This window comes from Cricetulus griseus, assembly GCF_003668045.3.
Source record: "Cricetulus griseus strain 17A/GY chromosome 1 unlocalized genomic scaffold, alternate assembly CriGri-PICRH-1.0 chr1_1, whole genome shotgun sequence".
Lineage (NCBI taxonomy): Eukaryota > Metazoa > Chordata > Mammalia > Rodentia > Cricetidae > Cricetulus > Cricetulus griseus.
In genome coordinates this window covers 98,702,106-98,727,705 of record NW_023276807.1, presented here as the reverse complement: position 1 = coordinate 98,727,705, position 25,600 = coordinate 98,702,106, and the positions used below count along the sequence as shown (strand labels likewise).

The 25,600-nt window shown below is 42.1% G+C and overlaps 1 protein-coding gene across 2 annotated transcripts in view; it reads right to left on the bottom strand.

Moving 5' to 3' along the window:
* Positions 1 to 25,600, bottom strand: part of Nudcd3 (NudC domain containing 3) — a 94,762-nt gene that overhangs the window by 21,771 nt on the left and 47,391 nt on the right. For both annotated transcript variants that reach the window (XR_003479677.2, XM_027388177.2), the window contains exon 3: positions 16,161 to 16,293. Coding sequence is in view for 1 of the 2 variants with exons in the window: in XM_027388177.2 (XP_027243978.1) it covers positions 16,161 to 16,293 (133 nt within the window). In the remaining variant the exon portion in view is untranslated. The remainder of the gene's footprint in view (positions 1 to 16,160; positions 16,294 to 25,600) is intronic.

The window sequence follows — 25,600 nt, the reverse complement described above, 5'->3', positions numbered from 1 at the left end:
TTGATTGGGCCAGGCTGGCTGGCCAGCAAGCCCCAGGAATCTGCCTGTCTCTGCCTCTCTAACTCTGGAATGTAAGTGCTTGCCACCATACCTGGGCTTTTGCTCCCCACCCCACCCCATCCCACTTTTTAAATGAGAGTTCTGAGGAACGAACTCAGGTCCTCATGCTTGCATGGCAAACATTTTACCAACTAAGCTATCTCCCCAGCCCCTAAATGCATTGTTAAATATCCATCAACAAAAGAAAAAAAAAAAAAAAAGGAGAGGAGGGAGGGAAGGAGGAAGGAAAGGAGAAGAGAGGAGGGAGGAAGGAAAGGAGAGAGGAGGGGAGAGGAGGGTGGGGAGGAAGAGAGGAGGGGAGAGGAGGAAGGAGAGGGAAGGGAGGGAGGGGAGGAGGGGAGGGGAGGGGGAGGCGAGGCGAGGCGAGCGAGGCGAGGCGAGGCGAGGCGAGGCGAGGCGAGAGGAGAGAGAGGAGAGGAGAGGAGAGGAGAGGAGAGGAGAGGAGAGGAGAGGAGAGGAGAGGAGAGGAGAGGAGACCACTGGAAAGATGACTCAGTGATTAAGTGGGGGCTCATCCAAAGGACCCAGATTTGATTCCCAGCATCTATCCACATGGTAGCTTTATGAGAGTGTACAACTCCAGTCCCATCCAAGGGGTCTAACACCCCCATTCCGGCCTCCTGGGCACCAGGTACACACATGGTACAAGAATACATGCAAGTAAGACACCCATACACATAAAAAATAATTAAAATGAAAGGGGGGGAAGTTTGGAAGAATTTCTTCTTTAAAAAAAAAGAAGTGGAGGGTGGGGGTGGGGAGTGTAATCATACATGGCAGTGATCCCACTTGACATTTCTCAGTGAAAATGCTGTATGTATGCTTGGGGGCAGAGGTGATAGAAGGACTGCCTCTACTTGCCATAGCCACACTGCCAAGTTCAAGGTCAGATTCAGGGAGGTAACTTCTCATGGGACTTCAGATCTACCGGCACTGACCTCTCCTCTGTTTACTGTTACATCTTTTCCTGGATGGTCCTGCTGATTATAGTCTAGGTCCACTGTCCACCTTCTAACAGCCAAAGAAATGCAAGCAAATGTGGCATGGCTCAGCTCATTCCTGACAATCATGACAAATGTAGGCCAAATTAATCTAACCACGAATTTCTACTTGCAAAGAATATCGGACACAGGTCTTGGTACCTCCCAAGAACAAGCTCACCTTAACAAACTCCTAGCAGTTTTATACAGCACGTTAATTTCCAAATTTGGACCTGACTCTCACAGGACCTAACCAGAGTAATGAACTAAATAAATCCTCAAAGGTAGACAAGGTATACTAGACAAAGGTAGACAAGGTATACTAGACAAGGTATACTTCCAGAAGTACCGGCAGAAAATGCCGCTTTGGGAACATCTCTCTGATCTCTTGAGGACTATCAAAATGACAGTAACAAAGAAAAAAAGCACCAATGAAAGAAACAATGAAGGGAAGAACTGATGAGATGTTAGCACATCTGTGAAGACAGGAATAAAGAATGACACATGGCACAGATGCCAGAGGCTGGGAAACACATCTGGCAACAACTAGATGCTTTGGTTGGGAGAAGGCAGGCACAAAAGCAGAGGTACATGTGAGAATAGCGTAGAGTCAGCCCCGAGGACTAGCTGTACCTGCAGAAGCAGCCCTCCTTCAGAGACTGGCCTGCATTCCAAGGAGTTGATGTGATGACCATGCTCAAGGTAAAATACTATTCTTCAATCACAACATCCATCAAGGCCTCAACCTTGTAAAGTAAACCTAACTGTCAAGTCTCTCAGTTGATAGATGGTGGGAAAACAAACCGAGAATACCATCAATAAAGCCCTACACCCAAGACAATATGGAAAAACACTAAATATCAACAAGAAAAATAAACCTAGTAAGAAGTGAGAATTCTCTCATGAAAAAGCCAGCAGCAGGAAGAAAAGGAGCTAAAAAGCAAAACTGAAAATGATAAACTTAATCAGGAAAAGTGTATTTAAATATTTCTATTTTATAACTTTGCAGAAATCTAAGTAATATGAAAAACATATTGGACCAAAAATTAAAAAAGAACTAAAAACATAATTGCAAAAAAAAAAAGATAAAACTTCAATAGAAAGGCTAAAAATTCAAGGCAAAGAAATTAGATAAAGAGATCAATTTACTAAGACAATATGATATTCCAGAAATTTTAATTAGAATTCTTATTAGCTGATTTTCTAGAAGTATAAACACTATACCTTTATGTTGAAAAGACCCCCTGAGAGCTGAGCAGCATGGACACACGATGACTTAAACTCACATGCTTTGGTAACAGTTTTAAGAAGGTCCTATTAACTCTGAAGAGGACATGATAAAGTTTCCTCACAAAGAACCCAAGTAAATGAGGTGAAGCATCCCTAATCAGTAGCCCAGGATATAAGAAGGAGAGGGTCTGGTCAGCAGACTAGTTCTGCTGTTGAGCCTGACCATCTGAGTTCTATCCCAGAGACCTACTAGGTGAAAGGAGAGAACCAATTCCTGAAGTTGTCTTCTGACCTCCACATGTCGTAGCATGTATGTTTGCACAAGCGAATAAATAAATATATAAAGAATAAAAATGTAATTAAAGCCAGTCAGTGGTGGCGCATGCCTTTAATGCCAGCACTCGGGAGACAGAGGCAGGTGGATCTCTGTGAGTTCGAGACCAGCCAGGTCTACAAGAGCTAGAGCTAGTTCCAGGTCAGCCTCCAAAGCCACAAAGAAACCCTGTCTCGAAAGAAAAAAAAAGAAAAGAAAAAAGAAAAGAAATTGTAATTAAAATTCAAAAAGGGAAAAATGCCTTTGTCATACATCCAAAGTGAAAGGTTAGATAAAATAAATGCATTTTAAGACATATAAGATCTCTCTATCACATATCACTTAAGGGGGAAAAATAAACAAGAAAACTAAAAGAAGTACTATTCCACTCCAATCCAAAACACAGCAGTGCTTTAATCTCAAAGTACAAGGTGCAACTGGAAACAGTCAGTCACACTGGGGTCACAGGTGGGAAAGGTGGTCAAAAAGAAACTTGATTTCTGGATAACACACAGTATGACTAAGTCTCAGAACTTGAAGGTCATGAGGAAAGAACATTATTTTTGACACTATACAAAGAAAAGCAGTAAAAACAAAAAAAACCAAAAAAAAAAAAAAACACTAAAAAAACAAAAAAAGAGAAATTCCTAATTCAAAGGGATGTCAGTAAAAAATGAGGTGAAGGGTATCCTAAAAAGCTTTCTGGCAAAACCTGTCAGCATCACCTTCTATGAACTTTGGAATCTAGCCAGGGATAGCTACAGAAGAAAACCAGCAAGCTTGGTGGCATCCTACTTTGCCCTAACCTCGTCCCACTCTCTGCCCAGGGCGTGTTAGTCACCACTACAAGAAGCAAAACATATCTCTAAGAACTACCATTACTAAGCCATCGAAGGCTCTTTAGAAGACCCTACCAACAAGGAAGGGTGTATATACATGTGCATGTGTGAGCACCTGGCTGTAAGGTTGTTTTCCAAAGCCTTTTCCCAGGGGAGTGTCTGTTAAAAATAATTATAGGCAATTGTTTTAACTCTGAGGTAATGGATGACAATTGAGGAAACTAAAGAAAAGGCTAGGGAATAAAATGACCAAAAGGCTTTTAAAAGCTCTGGCATACTCCAGAACAGCTAAAAGGCAAACATGAGGCTCAATGCATGCTCAGGAAATACCAAGATGGCCTTTGACTCTCATCTGTACACCATCCTGAGCTGTAAAGATAGTGGAAAGCTAAGGGAGAGTTAAGGACCACTAAGTTCACCAAGTAGAGAGAGTACACTACCTCTGCATAACAAAGAATATAGAACTCACAGAATTTAGTTCAGGAAGTCATTCAACAGCTATATCAAGTGCTAACAGATATCACAGAGAGAGGGAGGAACCTGATTTCCAGTGTAGCCATTTCTTTCTTTTCCAATACAGGGTTTCTCCATGTAACCTGACTAGCCTGTAACTTGTTCTGGAGACCAGGCTGGCTTCAAACTCAAAGATCCTCCTGCCTCTGCCTCCAGAGTGTTGGGATTAAAGGTGTGCACCACACACACAGGGAATACTGATTTAAAATCTTGATTTTTTTTTTTTTTAGTTTTTAAAATGTTTATCTTATTTTATGTGTAGGAGTGTTTTGCTTACACTAACATCCAAGAATCATATGCATTCTGGAACTGGAGTTATGGATAGTTGTGAACCACCCACCCTGTGGGTGCTGGGAATAGAACCCAAGTCTTTTTCTAGAACAGGTACTCTCAACCATTGAGCCATCTTTCCAGCTCCCATAAAATGTATTGAAAAACAAAACAAATCAGGATGTGTGGCTCTTACATAGAGAAAAGAAAGCAGTGAATAAAATCTTTCCCTATGAAAGCACAGACAAGGGCTTGTTTTTTGTTTTTTTTTTTTTAAAAAACAACTCTACAAATCAGGTATTTGAAAATATACTAAAAGAAAAACTAAAGAAAACCAAAGTCTCCTAAGCAGAACATCAATAAAAACATGGAAATTAATAATCTTTAAACCAAATATGAGTGTGGAGTAAGTACCTGGAAAGGGCAATAGACAGCTCAGCGTTTAAGAGTGATGTACTGCTCTTCCAGTACCAGAGTTCAATTCCTGGCACACACAGGGCAGGTCTCAACTGCCTGTAACTCTGGCTCTAGATCTGGTGCCACTGGCCTCCTCAGGCACTTGCACTCAAATGAAAATGCAGATACAGTAATTAAAAATAATTTTTAAGCTAGGTGGTGGTGAACACCTTTAATCCCAATACTCTGGAGGCAGAGGCAGCAGGACCCCTCTGAGTTCAAGGTGAGCCTGGTCTACACAGCAAGTTCTAGGATAGTCACGGCTATACAGAGAAACCCTGTCTCAAAAAAAAATTTAAATTCACTGTTTTTGAAACCATATCTCAGCATTTAGAAACAAAATCAGGCAAACTTAAAGTTGGGTTGAGACTGAGGAACAGAAGGAAAATGAAGAGGGCTTCAGAGACACCATCAAACACACCAACGTTTTCAAAACAGGACATACAAGCCAGGCGGTGATGGCATACGCCTTTAGTCCCAGCACTCAGGAGGCAGAGGCAGGGGATCTCTGTGAGTTCGAGACCAGCCTGGTCTACAAGAACTAGTTCCAGGACAGCCTCCAAAGCCACAGAGAAACCCTGACTTGAAAAACAAAACAAAACAAAAAACCAGGACACACAGATAAAAGGAAAAAAGAAATGCCAGAAACTACTTGAAACAAAAATGGCTGAAGGTTTTCCAAATCTGAAAAACTTAACCTACACATCCCAGAAGCCAGTGAATTCTAAGCAGAAATCTAAGAGAGCCACACGTAGACCCAAGAGAATGGGAGAGAGAAAAGTTACAACTACTGCTGGGCTTTAAATCCTAGCACTCAAAGCAGAGACAGACGGATCTCTTTGAGTTCAAAGCCAGGCAAGGCTAGACAGAGAAACCTTGTCTTGAAAAAATAAAACAAAAACCAACAACAAAAACAACAAAACAAAAAAGTTGTAATGGCATAAAACCTAAGTAACAGCTCAAAGTAACAAAGGAAGGAGCTAGCTACATATGAATGTTCTTTAGTACACTACTGAAGTTAAGAAAGGCGACATTAACCTGATCAGATTGCCATAAAGTCAAATGTAATTATAGTCATCAGGACAAGCAAGCACCAAGGGAAAAAAAATTTATTTATTTTTCCCCCGTTTTTTGAAACAGGATTTCTCTGTGTAACAGCCCTGGCTGTCCTGGAACTCACTCTGTAGACCAGGCTGGCCTCGAACTCACAGTGGTCCGCCTACCTCTGCCTCCTGAGTGCTGGGATTAAAAGCCTGTGTCATGACTGCCTGGCAAGAAAATATTTTTTAAAAAACAGCTACAGACACTGCTGTAAGACAGGACTCCTAAGAGATGACAGATGACCTTGGTCAACCTCTTGAACAGCACAGAAAGGAATGTCTGTTGGGACAGCCTATCTTACCTTGGGTAAACAATTTCAATTCCCAACCCCCTCATCCTGCCCCTATAAAGAAACACAGCCAGCCTGGCACACCCCTCAATTTCCTGAGGGAGAGGGGCTGCCCCTTGCTGTGTGTGTGCTAATAAACACAGTCTTGTCTGTTTCAGGTCAGATTTCTGTCTCTTTCTGTCTTCTGTTTCTTTACACTGCCTCAGAAATCTAACAAATACTACTCTAGAAACCCTTCATTTAATACAAAAGAAAGTAGTAATGAATGAACAGGAGGAAAACAACAAAATTTCAAAACATGAGCTGGGCATTGGTAGCGCACACCTTTAGCCCTGCCTGGCACTCAGAGGCAGGGGCAGGCGGATCTCTGTGAGTTCCAGGACAGGCTAGAAAGCAATACAGAGACACCCTGTCTCAAACAAAATAAAACAAACAAACAAAAAATCAAAACCTACCATAAAGTCATGTTAATCAAAACAAAATGGCGCTTGACTCAGACATCAAGAGCATTAGCTGCCTTTTCAGAGGACCAGAGTTAAGGTCCCAGCACCCCATGTCAGGAAATGTTGTGTGGAAGCTCCCCACCTCCTAGTCATAGGATGCCATTGTTCAACTCTGCCCATTGGCCAGCCACCTAGAGCAGAACAATACAGTAGGAGCCAGATACATGGCAATGGTAATGGAGCTGTTGACACTTCCTAGGATTCCTGCAATTACTTCCTCCCCCAGCTCCAAGTGATCTCAGAAGATGCTAGACTATGTGCAGACATGAAGGCTGATTAAAAGTAGGCTTTCAGGATGCAGCTTCCATGAGGTCTCCATCCATGATGGGGTGTGACTTTATTATGGCACAGCTAGCTGACTGGGGGCTATCCATTGTCCTGTAAGTAACGCCATGCCTGTGCTCTGTAAGAAAGCCCAATAAGTTCCTTGGTCTCACCAAGTTGGACTTTGGTACTATCATACTTTTACTTGAAACTCCAGCTCCAGGAGACTCAATAAGGCCATCCATATGCATGTGCACATACATGCACGTAGACACACACTAAATAATAATTAATAAATATTTTTTAAGATTTAAATTATGTATCTATGTGTATATGTACTGATGTTCATGGAAACCAGAGGTTCCAGACGTCCTGGAACTGGAATTACAGCTGGTTATGAGTTCCCCATCTGGGTGCTGGGAATTAAACTTGAGTCTTCTGAAATAGCACTATGTGTTCTTTACCAATGAGCCATCGCTCCAGCTCAAAATACAAAATCTTTTCAAAAACTCAACTTAAAATGTATCAAAAAAGGATTATGGGAAAACTGTGACTGACAAAGAAGCAATATAAAAATGTAATCTATGGTCTGATCATGGCACACACCTTTAATCCTAGCGCTAAGAAGGTCAGAGCAGGTAGATCACTTGGTCTACACAGAAAGTTCTAGGACAAGAAGGCTGAGGAGAGACCTTGTTTCAAAACAAACAGTTCTTTTTTTTTTTTTAAAAACAAACAGTTCTTAACAAAGAAAATAAAACTATATAATGAGGTTGCTAAAATATGATTAACCATAAGTTTTAAAGAAAAATAAATAAATTGATGCTAGTTTTTAAAAATATATATTTATCACTTAAACACTAAATTTTGATTATTTTTTTAGGTACAATATAATTACATAATTTCCCCCTTCCCTACAACCCCACCCATACCTCCACATATGTCTGTGTGTATGTATGTAAACACACACAACTTGCTCCAACTGTTTAGTGTTACTTGTATGTACAACCAGATGCTAGTTTTTGCTATCATACCTCAACCTATAAAAGTGATGGTCATATGGAAAAGGCTTAAATGTGGGGGTGTTGTGAATAATAGCACTGTGTTACACCAGAAAACACTGAAATTATATAGATCTCCGCAGGAAACCTCTAAAAAGAGGAAAGGATACATAGGTTCAGGAAGATGGTTAGAAGGAAAACTGTAAAAATTACTTGAGAAACATGTCTGCTAAAGAAGCTGCTGCTACACTTTAAACAAAGTTAAAGAAACTGATTAAGAAAAGATCAAGTCTTCACTGCACTGGGCTCTGAGGAAGAGAATACCCCAGAGAGCCTCATTCAAGTGCAAAGGCAGCACCAGGGCATGAAAGGACAGGTTTGCTAGGGTACTTACTACATGGCAATGGAATCTGACAGGCTATACAATAAAGTCAGGCATACATAGAGTACAGACAGGAGAGTGAATGAGATCTCAAAAAAAAAAAAAAAAAAAAAAAAAAAAAAAAAAAAATCTGCCAGTATTCTGGCAACCTAATCAGAAATCGTGGGTGACAGCCATATTGTTTATGGAATGGTTCCACTAGTGTTTCATTCCAGGAATAGGGGGAAAACACTTGGGAGATGAAAAGTTAGAATTTAAAGTCCTATTAATGATAGAAAAATCCATCTGGCCATTCTAATCTACTATGAAAATGTCAATGTGGAGGTTATACTTTTGCCCCAAACACAACCTCAACATGTCAGCCCCTTGATTAGGACATCATTTCACTTGTCAAGGCCACATACATACCTGGTTGAATCCTAACAGCAACTGATCCAGACATAAGATAGTACCAAAAAGGGAAAAAAAAAAAAAAAAAAAAAAAACTGCTGCTGACAAGGCAATTTTCAAAGCCACAAGGGAAAAGTTAAAAGCAAAAAGGAAATGCTTACTTGAAGAACCTCCAGGTAGAGAACTGTGAATGGTTTCAAGTGTTTTTCCATGGACTGGTGGCTGCTGAGAAAGCCATAGAAAATGTAAGTCATCTCCAGAGGAAGAGGAAGGGAAGCAAGTGTTGGGAACTGCACTGACATTAAAGAAGATGTGTTGTAGAAGATACAACATTAAGGCCACAGGATCATAAAAGAAAGCTTGGGCTGGTAAGATCGCTCAGCAGGTAGAAAGGCTTGCACATAAGCTTGACAACCTGAGTTCCATCTATGGTTACCACACGGTAGCAAAAATGTGACTACCAAGAGTTGTCAACTGACCCACACACATGTACACTTGCATGCAAGTGCACGTGCATGCACATAAATCCTTTCTAAAGAGGCAACTATGGAAGATCCCTAGGCACTGACATCATCATGGCTTGATGATGGAGAGTAATTGAAAGCAAATAGTTCTGCTTTTGATACATTATAAGGTGAATTAGCAGCCCAGTGCTATACCTATATACACATGCCTATACCATTCATCTCATCATATAGACAATGTATCATCTCATAAGGGTGATTATAGTATATCATATTTTAAGAGATAAAATTTATATAACTATTACAGTATGCTTTTAAATGCTGCTTTATTATTGCATACTGTTAATCTCTTACTGTGCCTACTTTTATATTAAGCTTTATCATATGAATGCTGCATAAAGAAAACATACATACACACACACACACACACACACACACACACACACACACACACACAACCCTGACCTCTATCAACAGGGAGCTTCTGGAAAAAGAGCAACAACATAACAGACAATGGAGAAGCTAGGAGAGAATGAATTCAGAGAAATTTAAGTTCACACTGGGTCTAGAGGTTACTTTTTAAATTTTGTTGATTGACACAGTCTTCCTATATAGGCCAGCTGGCCTGACTCTGCTTCCAGAGTGTTGGCAGTTTTGTGGTAATTACAGGAACATACTTTTGGTCTTGCAACTGTATTTTACAGAATTTATTCATATGAAAATGCATAGATGCAAAACAAAATGTTAAGGAACATTGTTTATAACAAGAGATGAAATAACTTCAGTATATTTTAATAGTCACCCTGTTCCTTGAAGGTAGCAAAAGCAGAGGATGGGAGAGCTCTGAGTACCAAAGGTAGCCACCTGAGCCTGAAGACTAGAGACAGGAAGTGTATCAAGAAGGAACACTTGAGGACACGGAGATAAACAAAAGTGACCACAGCTGCCTTAGTGGGGCTAGATGGACAATGGGGAGAAGTAATAGGGGTATCTAAGTAGAACTTATGTGTGCTAAAGATGGGAATGCAGAAATACTCATACTATTTATAATATTTATATTTAAATATATATGCATCTCTGCTAAAGTAGACCCCAAACCAGTGAGGTTTTTACATGACCTCACAGCACAAGAGATTATCAAGCCAGGGACTTTTCCAATGGTCACATTTATACACTTAGGTGCATTTAAATGCAGCCCTTTCTGTTGTGGAAATTTCCAGTAATAAAGTCTTCCTAACTTTTATTTTGGAGACAGGTTCTCTCTATTTAGCCCTGGCTATCCTCAAATTCACAGAGATCCAGCTGCCCTCTCCCCTCCCCGCCCAATGCTGGAAGCCATCACATCCTACATTATTCTCCAGACCAATTCTAAAAAGGGAACGATGTATGCTAAAACTTTCAGCACAGGGTTCATCTTCTGCATCAAGCTCGGGTGAATGTAACCACAAGTCAAAGCTTGGGGACCAAGTGGCTATCTTGGGGAGCCAAGAGGCTCTTAGTGTAAGGACAGGGATAATTTAGGCATGCAGCAGGGCATTTGAGAGAAAAGAAAGTCAGAAGACAGGTTCACTAGTTATTCAGCAATATTAATAATGACTTTGCAAATAAAATCCTAGCACTTTCAATGAGTGGTGGTGGCACACACCTTTAATCCCAGCACTCTGAAGGCAGAGGCAGGCAGATCTCTGTGAGTTCAAGGCCTGCCTGGTCTACAAAGTGAATTCCAAGACAGCCAGAGCTATAACACAGAGAAATCCTGTCTAGAAAAAAAAAAAACCAAAAACCTAGCACTTTCCACTCAAATGAAGTCAAAACAAGAGTAGGAACCTGGCTTTTGATTCCCATTCCAGTGCCTTCTCAGCAGGAAGAGTTTTCTCATGTGAAAAACAAAACAAAACAAAAAACCCACAGTCTAAGTCTCGAGGGCACTGCAGATCTCTGACCCAGTGAAACACCAGCACATTGACCTGAAGTGGGCAATCATGGACTCCCCCACTCTGTTTCTGTCACTGCTCTGAGGGTTTACACAACACAAGAAGGGAGGAGAAGGGTGCTGCTCTTCCTATGCAGCAAAGAATATGGAAAATAATCAAGTTCCTATTTTTCCTCTGAAGAGCATGTACTGGGTACACACTTCCATTCACTCTCAACCACCCTTGAAAGGCCAGTACTCTGTCCTCACACTCATGTCCACAGAAAGATGAGTGAAAACATCTTAGGACGAAACTCAAGAGCTCTGACCAGCACTGAGCCAGCACTGGGGAATAGAGGGCCAATGCACTGCTGCAGTGCCCCCTCATTTAACCCTAACACAAAACAAATAGCTGCCTACACAGGGCCTCTTCATCACCAACCAGAACCAGCCCTGGCTCCATCTCCCAAAGCTGCTGCAGTCATAGCTACCATCATGATTATGTCTGATGGATGCCAGAGACAAACCAAAAATAAAACACTGCTGCCAGGCAGCTGTGACAGGTACATTTAGGGGACAAGTGGAAGAGAACCAGTCAAGATAAGTGTAACTCTGAGGAAAAGCCCTTAGGCATGTAGAACCCAAGAGACACAAAAGCAACTTATTTCAAAGTTTTAAGAGAGGGTTGGCAAAAACTCTTAGCAATCCCTAAGAAACTGATAGACCAAGACATTTTTAAAGTTTCAAGTAAACATATATTACACATTAAACATATGTTCCTTTATGTCCCATCCTCCCTCCCCCAATTAGTCTTTGTTACACTAGACAGTTTCACTTTAACTTTCATGCCATGTATGTGTATACATATATGTTTTATGTATGCATGTACAATGTAAAAACTACAAAGAGAAAACATGTATTTGTCTTTCTGAGACTGGCTTAACTTGCTTGACCTGATGCAGCTCCAGCTGGAGCAGTTTTCCCTGCTAACAACATAACTTCTTCACAGCTGTCAGACTTGCGTGTGAATCCCTGTCACACTCCTTTCCCAACACCCTGCTTGGGTCCACTCCTGAGCTACTGGGACAGTGCTGTGCTGCACTCCCTGATATACTCAATCAGAGCCTTCAGGTAGGTACCCAGGAGTGCTACAAGACCTGTTTCTCAGGTTTGTTTTTCTTTTGCTTCTTTGTTTGAGAACCCTACATACTGACTTCCACAATGCTGGACTAGTTTAGATTCCCACCAGTGGTGTGTAAGAGTTCCCTCTTACCCCACATTCCCACCAGCATTTGTTGTTTATTTTCTTAAGACTGCCATGTCTTGCTAGGGCAAAATGCAATCTCAATGTAGCTTGCTTTTATGCTTTCTTTATGAAGTTATGGCCGTCTTGGAGTTCAGAGTCCACTACCTCTTCAGTACTGGGATTAAAGGCATGGCCACCACTGTGTAGTTTTGGTTTGCTTTTGTAAGATGGCTGGCGAAGGAACAATTTTTTTCTTTACGTTTATTAGCAATACATGTTTAGTGCCAATCTCAGTGACTCAGTCTGTTTCATCTATCCATTTACTGATTTTTTTTTATTTCTTGTTGTTTAGTTTTTAAAATTCTGTATATTTCAGATATTAGTCTTCTGTTGGGTGCAAAACTAGCAACCGCCTCCCGTTCTGTAGGCTGTCTCTTCACCCAATCAACTGCTTCCTTTGCTGTATTTTCACTACATAAGATCCTATTTGTCAGTGTTGGTCTTATTTCCAAGTGAAGGGAGTCCCATCCAGAAAGCTCTTGCCTGTGTCTATTTCTTGAAGTGTTTTCCTTATTTTTCCCCTAACAGTTTCATAGTTTCAGGTCTTACAGACCAGGGATTAATATTATAAGCATAGCTTGGAGAAATATTATTAGGGAGAAAGAAAATATCCTACCATGTGGGAGATAACAATCTTCACCAATGCAAGCAACATGAGCAGGTGTCACAGAATGCTCCATAAAGTTAACAGCAGATCTGGAGTGTTCCCCACCCCTAGTGCTTTAAAGAAACATATCAAGCCTGCGTTGAGTGAAGGTAGCTTTGGCTCTTTGGCTGGGCTCCCATGAATGCATGGTGAGCCAAAGGACCAAGTCACTGAAATGTACACTTCACCTATGCTGAACATACACACACCACCACTTTACTAAAGGTTACTACTGCCTGTGCAATAAAAAAGAAAAATGCCTGATGCCAGACATCTATCTTGGTGACACCACTTGGGCCATGTGCTCAAACAATGTCCACAGAAGAATGAGCCAGATCCAGGGTGGGTTAGTAAAAGCAGGACTGCACCACCATGGATATCAGAGAAAATACACACCAGAGAGAGACAGGAATCTGAACAACATGAAATGGCAGCACTTACATACTATGGAGCGTATGGTACAGGGCATGGCTCCAACTCCCACAATAAGCCAGCATATCTGAAAACTATATCCCTAGGAGCTATCTGGGTTACCAACATAGATCTTTTGAGTCACAGAAAAGAGAAACTAATTTTAATCTGGGCCTACTATGAACACTTTCAGAGAAACCTGAAGAGGTGAGGTCCTTGCAGAGAGGGTCTGAATTCAATTCCTAGCACCCATGTTGTGTAGTTTACAACTGCCTGTAACTCCAGCTCTAAGGGATCCAACACCTTCCTTCTAGCCTCTGTACTACCCATGTACATACCCATACACAAATACACAGACATATGCATAATTTAAAACTACATTAAAAATTTAAAGTTACGGGGTGTGTGTGTGTGTGTGTGTGTGTGTGTACACATTCCAGAGGTTAACTTGGGTATCTTCCTCTATTTTGCTCACCACAGTATTTTTTATGACAGGTCTCTTACTGAACCTGGAGCTTGTTAATTCAGAAGTTCTGGCTAACTGGCAAACCCTCAAGATCCTTCTGTTTTTGCAACTCTAGCACTGGAATTACTGGCACACAACTTGGCCTAAGTCATTTTATGTGTGTGCTGGGGATCCAAACTCAGCAAGCATTTTATCAAGTGAGGTATCTCCCCAGCCCTTAAGTATGTTAGTAATTTTTTGGCACTCCTACCACAAAATGAGATGGAATTCAGCACCTGACCCACTAACGCCCCAAGATGATGTTAGGCAAGCAACTCGGGAAAGGCAATCAGTACCTGCCCCAAACCATCCAAAACAGACAGGGTGAACTGAGCCTGGTGGTCTGTTACTATGTAGGTGTAGGGTACCAGACAGGCTGTCCCCACTGTTCCCTGAAAACTCATGTTCCATGTTATATGTTCTATACAACCACAACTTCCATGAAGTAAGGGATTTATAAAAATAAAAGCTAAGACTCAGAGAAGGCTAAGCTTAGAGATAGATACATTTGAACCAAGCATAATTTTGTCCTCTTAGTTATTCAGCAAGTCATCCACTCAAACAGGTATATAGAAGTCCCATTTGCGTGTAACAAGGGAGCCAACACTTGGTACTTTAGTAATTTCTCTCAACCTTAATTTCTCATCTATAAAGCACAGAATTGCTGTGTACATTTAAGGGTCTCTTGAAGATTAAAATAGGGAAAGTTTCTGACACATGCCAAACTTTATTACAATGTTAATTCAAATTCTGTAATATCCTATTTGGATCTGTTACCTAAGATTACCTAAGATTATTTTAAGTGAATCCTGATTATTTATAACAATCTACAATAATGTTATTTCTGCCATGGCTTCCTAAATAAACATCACCCTCCCTCTAAAAATTTATGTACTAAACCTAAGTTTCAGAAATCCACCTACATTGGTAATGTCACAGGTATACATATCTGACATAGCTCCTGCCCCATTGAAGAACCACAGAACACAGGCCAAGACATTCATTTAGTCACTGTAGCCTAGATTTACATGTGTAGCATGTGTAGTAATACTCATCCATGCACATGGAGGCTACAGGAAAAAGGGCAGGTGTCCTACTCTCACTCTCTGCCTCATTCTTTAGAAACAGGGCCTCTCATTAAACAAAGGGGAAAGCTGGTGGGTCAGCAAGTTCCAGCAACCTTCTTGTCTCCTCCCTCTACAGTATTAGGAATCTGTAGTCCCACCAATCTTTTTTATAGACTTGCACTCAAGCATTCATGCTTGCACAGCAAGTGCAGGATCTTATCCAGTGAGTAATCTCCTCACCCCTAGACTTCTTTGCTTTCCCTCAGAACTCCTGGAGCTGCAATGGGTATCATGCACGACCAGACACAACTGGAAGGGGGGGGGGGAGTTGTTGGAAGGTGCTACATGGAGGTCATGTGTCTGAAGAAAAGAACTAGCTTTGTTTGTCAACAAGGGCAGAAAATGCATACATCATAGAACTTGTGCATGAAGGAAGTAAGACTGTCTTTCCATTGGCAACCTGAGGTGACAGGCCTGGACAATGAGCCTGAGCACTGACAAGGTACATGGGGCAACAACACTGGGCCTCACAGAAATGGATGTCCTCTGGTGATCTCTAGCCAACATCAGCAAAGAGGTTTGTAGACAGGAAAGCTTGCTCTCAACACATGTCTACGTGAAACCAGCAACACTAGAAGGAACAGTAAGGATTGCCTGTTCTTTCTTCCTGCGTTGTCATCTCACTGTCTTGGACAGTTTCAGTGTCAAGAGCACCCACCTTCCTCTTCTTTCTTACCCTGAACCAAGATAAGTTTCAGGTATTTATTTACCTCTAAAGTACACAAGGAGGTTCTGCTGCCCCATTCTGTGTGGAGCACTGGGCTGCAGGGTAGTAAACAGAGAAGACAATCACTATGGTACAGCATCTTAGTCCACACTGTGAGGTCAGCTGAGTTTTCTTAGGGAAATTGAAGGCAGACTTCATCAAGATAACCTTTGTATCTGCTCTTGAAAAACAAGAGGCTAGTTGTCTACAAGGAGGCCCTGAGAATACCCATGTTATTATTAAGAGACTAAGACATCAAACATGGGCTTTTCTCCAGAGTATGGCTGCTCAGACTAAGAACTGGGCTCACTGTCTCCAGGGGAACTTGAAGACCAGGTGAAAAAGGCTCACAGGCAAGGACAGCAAAGGCAGCCACCTCCTGAGGGACAAGGTCTCATACCCCAAAGCCAATCCTAACTCTAATGCAGTCAGGCCAGCTCCCTCCCTGGAGCTCAGACTGGCTGCAGTGAAGCCCCTGCCCCGGCCTGTTACCTGCTTCCCTTTCACCACATGCTTGGGCACTGGTACCCTGACCTCCAGGTCAGTATAGTCTTGCGACCAGGTGTAGTTCTCACGGATGGCACCATTGTAACTGTCCGGATTTTTCTGGAACTGCTCTTGAATCCTGAGAAAAAACAAGAAAAGTGAGGTGCAGCTGAACAAATCAAAGCAGAGAAGTCTCAAAGCAGCTTCACATGTGTTACTCCTGTGTCCTAGAGAGAGATCAACACAAAATCAAAAAAAAAAAAAAAAAAGCTTACTTGCTATGAAGGTCCCACTTTGGAGCAATTTTCTTTGTGATACTCCTATGTGGTCTCCCAGGAAATCACAGTTCTGCTTGCTGCCAATTCAGAACCAGGCCTTTAAACAGGCAGCCACCTTGGTTAGGAAAATCCCTGACTCATGAGTGCCGGGTGTGATGATGAACTGCTGGGAAGAACTTTTCAAGAAGGAAAAAAAAAACCTCTAGCCTGTAGCTGTTGTACTTCAATCCTAACCCAACACTAAGCCTCTCTTTCCTCCTAGTAAGTAAATCAAAGCCAAAAGGACTGCATTAACTATGCACATCATTAGCAAGGGTTAAGCAATCCATTTAATGAGATGGCCTAAAAAACCTAGTCAACCAAATCCTATTACATACCTCCATTACAAACCCGGCACATATACAAAACAGTCTAGCCAGGAAGCAGATGTTGAAGATAAAATACAAAATCTGTCATAAAATTTACCATGTTAATCATATAAATGCCTTTTAAAAATGAGTTTAGACTCACAAGTCCACTAAATGAGTTGAGGATCTAATTCACAGACAAAAGCCTTTGTCAGCTGACAAACTGAAGCAGGCAGGGAGCTCTACGCACTATAAGGTAGGCGTGTCATTCCACTCACTCCAGAAAGCACAAAGCTGCAAGTGCCTTCGTTTGTCTTGATACAGAAATAAGACCAGGACTAGGGGGGATTAAAGACGACACGCCTTTTCTTGCTCAAGTTTTAAAACAAGACCATCTTTACCCACTGTATGTGTTCACTGTTTCCATATATGCAAGAGACGTGTGGCCTCCAACATGGCCCGAACTGGGCCAGATAACTGGAAGCTGTTGAGGGATGATTTGTGTCCTCCCAAATCATATACTTGAGTCTTAACCCTGAGGCCTCAAAAGTGATTCAGTTACAATCAGGTCATTCAGGTGGGGCTTGACCCAGCAGGATCATTGTTCTTAAAGGGGAGACTTATCCAGGAAAATGGTGTAAAGGCAGCCATGAGGAGCAGGCAGCGATTAGAATGTTGGAACAAGAATTGTGAACCTCTATCCAAAGCTGGAAGGAGCCAGAAGGATCCTTCTCTACAGCCTTCAAGACTGAGAGCCAGACCATACCTGATCTCACATGTTAGTCATAGAATTGTCAGAATCAATGGCTGATGTTTAAGCTGTCAAGTCATAATGCTTTGATGTGGCAACACAAGCAGAGTGGCTAAGGAAATTAGCTTCAGAGATGATATTCAAAACTTCAGCACTCAATACTGTGAAGACTAGGCATTGATCAATCATCATGGACACAACCTTGAAACTGCCCAAGGCACTATGCAGCACAGAGAACTAACAATCACAAAGCAAGATGAAGGCCCCAAAACAAAGAAAATGTATATAACAGGCCCAGTATTTTCAAAGACTAGTGGTATGAAAAAAGCTTTTTAATACAACAAAAAAGAAAACTGAAGGGGGGGAGGATACATAATTTCTATATATGGTATGGCCTCAACTTCCAGGAAGAGGAAATGAAAATACATGCATAAGCGAGTTTGATTTTTGTGGTAAGAGGGGGTCTGACCTTTTTGTTTCCTTAGGTGACATTCAAATTCCCTACAATATGCAAACATTTTAACAACGAAGAGAAAAAGTTATTTTAACAAGCATGGACAGAATGCACCTGTAGGGCCCCAGGTCCAGTGGCCATCCCAGGGACAGTGCAGTAGCCTCAGCCCAGCCCATAAAGTTCCCTGGAATGGACTACCGAGAAACTAGGAACAGCAAAAAGAACTGCCTAGTCACCAAGCTTCCACAGGGTCCTCCCACATGAGCTCCCTTGGCAGTATTGGGCTTCCACTGGCATGGGCACACATGAATATGTGGTGGTATCTCCGGGTGGTGGGTGGTGGGGAAACAAGGTAACAGTGGCTACCTCTACAGCTGGGAAATAAGGAAAGAGCTCCCTCTCCCTATCCATGTTACCATGTAAAAATAGACAAAACTTTGAAAAACAAGGACTAGAGAGATGGGTCAGTAGTTAAGACCACTTATTTATTGCTCTTGCAGAGCAACTAGTACCCACTCTGTGACTCCAAGTTCCAGGGGATCCAATTTGCTCTTCTGACCTCTTCAGGCACACAGAGCATTTACATACACAAAGGCAAAACACTAGTACACATTTAAAAAAAAACTTTTAAAAAATATGTAAACATAAATAAAAGCCATCCCACATAAAATTAAAATCAAAATGGTCTTAGTATTTAACAGAGGTCTGGAAATAAGCACAAAGACTTCTCAAAAGGTGGAAGAACAGCCAGTACTAGGGAAAAGGCCCTGGAAAACTGTTTCAACATATCAGATCCTCAAGCAAACATCAGTACGGCGTGTGGGCTCACTTCTTCAGGGAGATAAACTGCCAGACTCAGCCTGACCCCTATCAGGCCTGCAAAAGCTCTGAATTCCCATTGGGGGCTCTTTATTTGTTGCCTGGGACCTGCTGGTCTATCTTCCCACTATGACCTTCCAGGACAGACCTCAGGCCCCCTGATATGGGCCTCACAGTCTCCATCTACAGTAGGTAGGAAAACTGCTCCTAAAACAGCCCTAGCAAGTTGCTGGTTGCTTTTTTTAGCACTCAGAATCCACATTCTCTTTAAATAAAGTTGATTATTTCCAGCCGACAGTATGTAAAAATATGTGTCCTGTCAAGTGCAGGTGGCTCTGGGTCCCACCCAGCAAATCCAAGGCCACCCCTGCAGCTGTAGGCTTGGGGAGGCAAGAGGCAGGGGAGGGGGGATGAGCACCAGTATTTCAGCAGCAGGGTAGGAGTGAGACAGTGAGTCAGCAGCCAGGTCTCACTGCAGCTCCCACTCTGTTCTTGATGAGCAAGAGAGGAAGGCTCTTGACAAAGTAAAAGAAAACACAGAACAGGCCCCACATTCTGCTGGGTACTATGGGCCACAAGCTCTAGGTCTCCTTGAAGACAGCAGTTTTGATTGCTAAAGCCTTCCTAGCAGGCCTAGGCACCACAAAGTGGGGCAAGCTGGGAAACCAGAATCACCTGCAATAAGTGGGTGTGTCTGGTATTGTCACCAGGAACCATTATTATCTCAGGAAATAGGAACCAGACTCACGCATGGGCAGGAGTCCAACCTACTTTGCAGCCTGAAGCCCTGTCACTCAAAACAAGTGGACTTCTCTCCTTCTGCTTGCTGTTTTTCAGTGTTAGGTGCTGAACCCTGAACCTTATTCATGCTAGGCAAACAATCAGAACTTACCTCAAGCTTCTCCTGTTCATTTTTTTAAAAAAGGTTCAAAGACCTTTAGCATAGCTAACAGTATGATAAAAGTTAAGTAAAAGGACACTAAATCCTTAACCTAGAGGTTTTTGTACAAGATAGAACCCTGAACTAGAGATGAATTTATAACAATAGGTCATATGCCCTGCCCACCATTTCTTTCCCAGAGAAAGTGTGAATACAAAGGCATTTACTACATGATGGAAGAGAGATGAAGGGCTGGCTTCCCAAGGTTACAACCAGAGCAGAGGTGGAGCTCAGGGCTGCCAGGCCATCCCTCTTCCCTAAGTGAGCCATTCTTTTACACCTCTTGCAATCAATTCTGTCCACACTATAAACATTCACCATGATCCTGCATAATGTGATGCAAAAATCGTTGACAGTGTGCCTGGGTGACAATGTCCACCATCCTTGTCAGTCTCAGTCAACCTAGATAGGAAGAACCATACCTCACCACCCTCATATGTCCTCCATTGTCCATTGGGTCATCAGGAGAGGGATCATGTGTATGTGCAGTGTACGTGTGTGCACTATGGTCTGAAAATCCAGGTCCTTCCAAAATTCATGTGTCCAATCCCAGCCTCACCATGACAGTGTCAGAAAGTGGGACTTGGAAAGGCTGGTGAAAGAGATTCAGTCTATGGCATTTTGCTGGAGCAGCCTGAAGAGTCTGAGATACAGTGTGTGTGTGTGTATGCACATGCGCGCGTGCGCACACATCCCCCCCCCCTATGTACACATGTGGGGCACATCTGTAGCATGGGCATGCCATGGACATAGGCAGTCAACAGAAGGTAGCCATTCTCTTCAATTGGGAACTCTCACTTTCTCCTTTCTCTCTCCCCTTCCTCCCTCCCTCTCTCCCTCTCTCCTATCAAGCCACTGTGACTGTGTGGGCCTCAACAACTTTCTGAGCTATCTGTGGCTTCAGCAAGGTTTTCAAGATATTCATACTTTAGTCATCAGAAGTCCTCATTTCCCACTCCTTCTGCTCTGTAAAGGACTCTTATCAACTCTTCCCTGGCTGTGCTAAGTTTCAACCTAGGATTTACCAAAGTCCTTTCCAACTGGTGGAAATCCAGTAACTTTTCTTCATTGCCAGCACTTTGTAAAATAGACACTGTTAGAAAAATGGTGAACTGTCATACTCTAGAGTCCTTACACTCATACCTGCCAGGCCCTAATCCTGCTTCCCTTCCTGTGTTCAATTCCCAGCACCCACGTGGTGGCACTGTTAACTCTAATTTCAGAGAATCTGATAACCTCTTCTGGCCTCCACGGGTATCAAGCACACAAGTAGTACACAGATTTATATGCAGGAGAAACACACCTACATATAAAATAAGTTTTAAAAAAGAAGAAAAGAAGCCGGGCATTGGTGACCCACATCTTTAAATCCCAGAACTTGGGGAGGCAGAGGCAGGCAGATCTTGGTGAGTTCGAGGCCAGCCTGGTCTACAGAGTGAATGCCAGGATAGGCTTCAAAGCTACACAGAGAAACCCTGTCTCGAACACCCCCCCCCCAAAAAAAAGAGCAAATAACAACAGAAAGGCAATGTCATCGAATCGGGGGCTCACAAACACCTAGCAGAAACCCACAGAGGAAGACCCTTTAAAGAAGCCTGCTAGAGCTCCCCATCAGAAATCCTATGCAGAGCAGTGTCCCCTTGGGTGACATTTCCAAATAAAAGAACAGACAGCAATATAGGGTGCTCACAACATTCAACAAAACTGACTGGGGAAGCTGAGGTACAGTTGGATGGAGTTCCTAAATGAGTTTTCTCTTGGTGGGTGGGGGACAGTAAGGGTCTTGAAGGATACTTGACATAAAAACACTTGAGTCTGAATTGCAGGATGGCAACACCATTTCCAGAAAAAGCTTCTTGTATGCTCAAACACATAATAATTTACCAATATAATGTACATTACGTTGACTGAAAGCCATTAAGTTCACAAAATAAAAACAAAACTTCAGTGGTAATCTTTGTGAAGAGTACAATTCATTCTAAAATTCATTAATACAACTGTTCAGTAGGCACTATAATTAATAGAAAGTCTAGAAAATAAAGAGGGTAAAACAGGATAAGAGAATCATTATCTTATGATCAGTGATGAAAGCAACATGTCTGCAACATGTTTTGTTTTGTTTTGTTTTTCAAGACAGGATTTCTCTGTGTAGCTCTGTAGACCAGGCTGGCCTCGAACTCACAGAGATCCACCTGCTTCTGCTTCCCAAGTGCTGGGACTAAAGTTGTGCGCCACCACAGTCCGGCTTTGTCTGCAACATTCTTAAACAGCTAAGCACCAGTGGAGGGCTAATGAAGATTCTGCCAATGGACAGACCAGCCAGAACACCTGCCAAACTTCTGTGAGTTAACTGGATACCCTGAGAGCCCAACCTGGCAGGCATTTTTGTTTCCAAATACAAAGCATCAAATAAATTCCAACCTGCATTTCTCAGAAACAGTGAGAAGCAGGAACAGCAAGAGAAAGAGAAGCATGGTTACTAAAACCAGGAACACAACCAACCAATCAGTCCAGGATTTGGAAAGTATACTGAACAATGCTCTATGTTTCTCTGACAAATGTGGAATGGGATCAAAACAGGGAGGGGAAATTATGAGACTTAGAAGGCCCATCATTAAAATTTAATAGATAATGCTAGTGTGAGAAAAAATACAAAAAGACATTTTTGAAACAATTATAAACAGAGTGGTATCAAACAATTTTTAAGAAATTATGATGGAGGGGGTGGGACTTGGTCCTGCCTCAACTGGATGTGCCAGGCTTTGTTGACTCCCCATGAGAGGCCTTACCTTTCTGAGGAGTGGATGGCAGTGGGTTGTGGGGAGAGGGTGTAGAGTAGAGGGCCATGGGGCTATACAGCTGTGACAACTAGTATTTAACAAGTTGACCCACTAGATGTTGGGGAGTCCTACTTGACAAAGCCAACTCACCATGCATTTTTGGGGAACTCCACTTGTCAAAGCCAAGAGGTCATTGACTATGAATGACTGGTTGTTTTCTGTCCATAACTTTCACAGGTACCACTGCTATGTCTCCCTAATAAGAACAGCTGTGTGAGCCGGGCATTGGTGGCGCACGCCTTTAATCCCAGCATTCGGGAGGAAGAGGCAGGCGGATCTCTGTGAGTTCGAGGCCAGCCTGATCTCCAGAGCCAGTGCCAGGATAGGCTCCAAAGTTACACTGAGAAACCCTGTCTCGAAAAACCAAAAAAAAAAAAAAAAAAAAAAACAGCTGTGTGGTTCTTTCCACAGCCCTTTGGTGGTGTGTTTTTATACTTGTTGGGCACACATATAACTGTGGATGGCCAGAAGATGATTTTCTGCTTAAGTTGTGTAATATTGAACAGAAATAATAATTCTCGGTCACAGACAGCCTTTCACACAGACAGCTCACTTTATAGACTTCAAAGCAAATTCAAAGCAGGGTGGTTGTCCCTAGAGACAATATCTGGTTGCCCCAGAGACAATATACAAGGTCATTCTCCTAAGTGTTGTTTTTGCTGATTCAAAGCCAGAATTTGAAAACTTTAGTCCTCACATAGTCCCAGTCTCAGGCTCAAGGTCCAGCTAACTAATTATTATTGTTAAGTCTTGATCTCCAATGTCATTTTCTGTCTGGGAACCCTTACCAACTTAGAGCTACATGCATGGGTCAGTGTGACATTCCTAGACTAAAAGAAACTACATGACTTATGTTTTAAGTTTGGATAGGGCCCTGTAAAACAATCTATAATTTTGTCCAGAGTTGAGCTGTGAGAGGGAAAGACAGCATAGAAAAGGCAGGGGCAGAAGGCAGAGAAGTGAGCCAGAGGATAAGGCAACAAGGCAGACATCAAGGAGGCAGGGGCAGCAGAGGCAGCAACAATGTAGGGAGGGAGAGAGTAAAGGGCAGAGGCAGCAGGGCAGCAGCAGCCACGCAGAGAGCAAAGAGAGAACTTTTAGAGAGAAGTTCTGAAGAAACAGTAATAAAGAAAGTTACTATCAGATCATGTGGAGCAGATTTTGGAAGCTGGTCTTCCAAGATCTGCATTAGAGGGAGAACTGTGGTTGGTATGTAAAACGAATAAAAAAATGAAATGAAATATAAAAAAGAATAAGTAAAAAGAAAGTTAAGGGGCTGGAGAGATGGCTCAGAGGTTAAGAGCACTGGCTGCTCTTTCAGTGGTCCTGAGTTCAATTCCCAGCAACCACATGGTGGCTTCACAACCATCTGTAATGAGATCTGCTATGTATGCATACATTCGGACAGAACACTGTATACATAATAAATAAATAAATCTTAAAAAAAGAAAGTTTAAAAAATAAGAAATTATGACTATGTAAAAAATGAAAACCATATTAAATTTAAATTCTTATTTTTACCAAAATACTTAATGGATGAAATTGAATGGTGTCTGCGATCTGTTCTAGAAAAAACAAATGAACAAATGAGTGCCGTCACAGGTGAAGGAACAAAGATGTTACAGGACCCATGACCCACTGCTAAAATGATAAAGCAGGGTCAAAGTTTCATGGCCGTTCACTTTGTTAGTCCTCTCTTTCTGTGTATTTGAAACTATGAAGAATTTGTCTTGCATGTGCATGTATGAGAGAAAATAGAACAAGTGTTCAAAGGTATAAAATCCAACCTTAAGAGAGAACACTTAACCAATTTTCAGGTGATTATCTTACTTCACCCTAACTAGCAATGTAGGTAATACTACAAAAACCCACAACATCCATGCATCATACTCTCAGACTGTAAAACCTTACAGATTACAATAACTAAAAGCAGCTATCAGTACAGTCTTAATTCACATTTACCCACAGAATAGCGCTCCATATGCTTACTGGCCATTTACATACATTCTCTATAAAATTCTAGCTGCATCTTTGCTGTATTTGTTTGCCATTCCCTTGCTTTATGCATCTATATATATTTTGATAAGGATTCACTGATGACTTCACAGTTTATAAACACCTTTTCTTAGTTTTTAAGCTGCATTCAAACTAAAAATGTGTAACCACAACTCATCTTAATATAATCAAATATATCAATCTTTCCTTTCACATCAATTCATCTATCCTCAAAACTCCTTCCCTCAAGGACTAAAGAAATATCAATCCGTGTGTGTGTGTGTGTGTGTGTGTGTGTGTGTGTGTGTGTGTGTGTGTGCGTGTGTGTGTGCGCGCGCGCGCGCACATGTGTTTTCATTCATGTATGGGTGTGTGTGCATGTAAAACCTGTTTTGCCAGAAGATTCTCAATTTTAGCTTTAATTTTGTTTTTGTTTTTCAAGACAGGTTTCTCTGTGTAACATCCCTCTCTGACCTGGTACTCACTCTATAGACCAGGCTAAGTCCTGAACTCATAGAGATCCACCTGCTACTGCCTACTGATTCTTGGGATTAGAGGTATGTGCCACCACCCAGGTTAATTTTGTTTTTGAAAAATCAACATCAGGCTGGCAAAATGGCACAATGGTTACAGCACTGGCCATGCACACATGAGAGCCTGAGTTTAGACCCTCAAAATGGAAAGCCTGTTAGATATAGCACCCATACATCTGCAGTCCCTTGGTGCCTATGTGAGCTGGGAGGTGGAAACGGGAGAATTCTCAGAAGCTCACAGGCTCCTAGCCTAGTGTATGTAGTTAGAGGTAATCAACAAGAGACCACTGAGGTTGTCCTCTGACCTCCACATACGTGCCATCACACATGTGTACCTGCATTCTCTCTCTCTCTCTCTCTCTCTCTCTCTCTCTCTCTCTCTCTCTCTCTCTCTCTCATCACACATGTGTACCTGCATTCTCTCTCTCTCTCTCTCTCTCTCTTCTCTCTCTCTCTCTCTCTCTCTCTCTCACACACACACAACACACA